The 2,535-nt window shown below is 58.3% G+C and overlaps 3 protein-coding genes across 3 annotated transcripts; all 3 read right to left on the reverse strand.

The window, feature by feature from the left end:
• Positions 1-321: 321 nt before the first annotated feature.
• POSPLADRAFT_1087857 (hypothetical protein) lies at positions 322-531 on the reverse strand (the record flags this gene model as incomplete). Its single annotated transcript, XM_024483055.1, has 1 exon — positions 322-531. A coding segment is annotated over one exon (210 nt), but the record flags the coding sequence as incomplete, so codon positions are not given.
• Positions 532-695: 164 nt separating this feature from the next.
• POSPLADRAFT_1162869 (hypothetical protein) lies at positions 696-1,685 on the reverse strand (the record flags this gene model as incomplete). Its single annotated transcript, XM_024487753.1, has 1 exon — positions 696-1,685. One exon carries the CDS (start codon positions 1,683-1,685, stop codon positions 696-698), a length of 990 nt encoding a protein of 329 aa, XP_024332624.1.
• A 191-nt stretch (positions 1,686-1,876) lies between these two features.
• Positions 1,877-2,514, reverse strand: POSPLADRAFT_1101429 (hypothetical protein; the record flags this gene model as incomplete). The annotated part of the gene is made up of 2 exons (XM_024483215.1): positions 1,877-2,306; positions 2,453-2,514. Coding segments are annotated over 2 exons (492 nt in total), but the record flags the coding sequence as incomplete, so codon positions are not given.
• Positions 2,515-2,535: the final 21 nt, after the last annotated feature.

The following is a 2,535-nucleotide window of genomic DNA, read 5'->3' on the forward strand; positions in this document are numbered from 1 at the left end:
GGGAAGCGTGATACCTTGCTCCCAGGCTTCGATCAAGTCGGCCTCGTCCCACTCGACCTCTACCGGATCTTCTTTGGGTTCAAAGTCTGGGAGTACCTTACTCCTGCAAGCACCTATAACCGACCACTTGGACTTCGGCGAACGCCTGCGCACCGTGGGCCTGACCCCCGTATCACGCGCAGTCGCTGCTTGCTCCATATGGCCAGTCCTCCTGGTACTGCACGTTTCAGGGCATCGCGATAATTTGAGGGAGCCTTTCTCCCAATCGATTTCGGGGTTGTGCTCACGCAGCCAATCCAACCCAACGATCACATCTTCCGGACCGATGTCCGTGACCGTAAACACTGTCTTCTCGACGTGTTCTCCTATCTGCATCTGTAGCACTGCTACTTCCGAGATGCTTCCGTCTTTATTGAGGGTGCCGTCAATATTGTATAGCGGAATCGGCTCTTTTAGTTTCCACGTCCGCACCTTATTTTCTATAATGAATCGCTTGTTGATAAACTTCGTGGTGGCTCCGCTGTCCACCATAGCGATTATGTCCTTGTGCCGTCTTTTCCCTTGGAGTCGGACTGGAATGTGAAAGTGCTGGGACCCCTGGTCCAACTCATACACCATTGCAGTCGACAATACGTTATATCTATTACATGATGATACTCGCGGCCCGACGCGTGCGGCACGAAGCGCGGACCGGATCAAAAAGACTCTTCTTTGAGCGCTCGATAGTGCTCCAGTTCCTCACGCATCGACTTCATCTGTGCTATCAAGTCCGCCAGCTCCGAACTATCCGATTTCGCTGAAGCGGTGCTTGTACTCGCTGAGGATGAAGCGATGGGGGCGCTTGTCGCCGCCTGGGTGGAACCCGAGGCAACCGTAGCCCGCGCATCAGCGCGTTTCGTGTAAGGTTTGTCCTTACAGTTAGGGCACTCGAAATGACGGTACCCTTGCTTCCCGCAGCCAAAACAACTGCCCGGGAAGTCTCCTTTTCCAACGGCCGCATTGATGCTGGCCGAAGCTCCGTGTGACTGAGGTGCACCACCACGTGCCCCTCCGTGTCCTCGACCTCGGGCCGAGAAGAAGTTGTTCAACTCAGGCCAATGGGCCCGGCTAATGTCGAGAATCTGCTCGACCTCAGTGGCGCGCTTCTCAGCTGCTCGCCACGTGGTAAAGGTCTCGAGTTCGATCTTGCGATAGACGTGGGAGGGGATGCCGCTCAGGTACTTGTCGCGTAGTTCCAGGTCCCCATACCCGGAACGGTCCGCCGGACCCTTGAATAGCGCGGAGAATTCCGCAGCGGTGCGTTTTTCGCGGACCGACTTGTCCGCGCAGAGCTTCGCCAGCTCTACTTGTGCTGCTGCTTCGTCGTCGAGATTTCCGAAGCGGGCCTTGAAGGCAGCGGTGAAGGCCGCTTCGTCCCTGAAGGGGGTTGTGACCCCTTGTACACCCATCTGCACCGATGCGAGTTGGGCGAAGTATGGAGTGGCCCAGGCGCGGGCATCTCCATCGAGCAGGCTAAGCGCAACCTGCACCTTCAGCTCGATGGTTGTCAACGACATATTGATCAACCAGTAGATGCGGAGTTGCGACAGGAACCTGTCGCACTCGATGACGGTTTTGCCATCATAGCGGAGAGGGAGGAGGAGCTTCAGGGTCTCCTTGTCGGGGGCGGTCGCGGGAGAAGACATTATCGGCATCGGGGGGGACGGAGGACGCTGCGGGGGTGGAGGCGGCTGTGGTGGCCCTCCGCTGGTCGGACTACGAGGGGAGCGAGTGCGCGAGCGGCCTCGCGGCGGTGACGGCGGTGGAGGTGCTGGAGGAAGCCCGGAGGCGGGGTCACGTACGTCAGGGACTGCTGACGCGGGGGCGAGCGCTGTCGGCGAGGTGGACCAAGCAGAACCCGCGGACTCGGACTCTGAGACTCCTTCTTCACTCGCACCCTCCTCAGGCTCAGGCTCTGGCGCAGGGTCTGGAGGGAGATCTCCTCGTACTTGACTGGAACCGGTGACAGTTTGGGGAAGGCGGGAGCTGGGGGAGACAGGGCGAGAGTGCCGCGAGGCAGATCGAGATGCAAGGGTGCTTCGAGGACCGAGCGGATGTTGTGTCCTTTGGATCGCTTTGTAGCGCGGATAGTCCTGGTCGATTGATCGAGGTGTCCGATTTGGGCACGGCTGCTGCTCGCAGGTGAGGATAAGGGCGTCAGGACCGTCTGGGATGTAGACGTCAACGAGGTCCTGAGAATCGAAGGCGTGAACGAGGCCTTGGCAGGCAGCCACGTTGGATGGGGGGAGGACGAGGAGGTGCGCGTACTACGAAAGGCCGTTGTAAACTAGCTTACACCTACGGCGCCCGAGACGACACTGAGATTTGCAGTTCACGTAGGGCCCAATACTGCTTTTGGCTAGTATGCAGCAGGAACCAAGGCTACGCGTCCGTGAGGACAAGTACCGCTCACTGAAGCGCAGGTACTGAAGAGTTCGTTTCTCGAGTGTTGGCGATGTATCGTATGCTATCTATGTATCGTAAGGTATAGTAGGG

The sequence above is a fragment of the Postia placenta genome, assembly GCF_002117355.1.
Source record: "Postia placenta MAD-698-R-SB12 unplaced genomic scaffold POSPLAscaffold_299, whole genome shotgun sequence".
NCBI classification, from domain to species: Eukaryota; Fungi; Basidiomycota; class Agaricomycetes; order Polyporales; family Adustoporiaceae; genus Rhodonia; species Rhodonia placenta.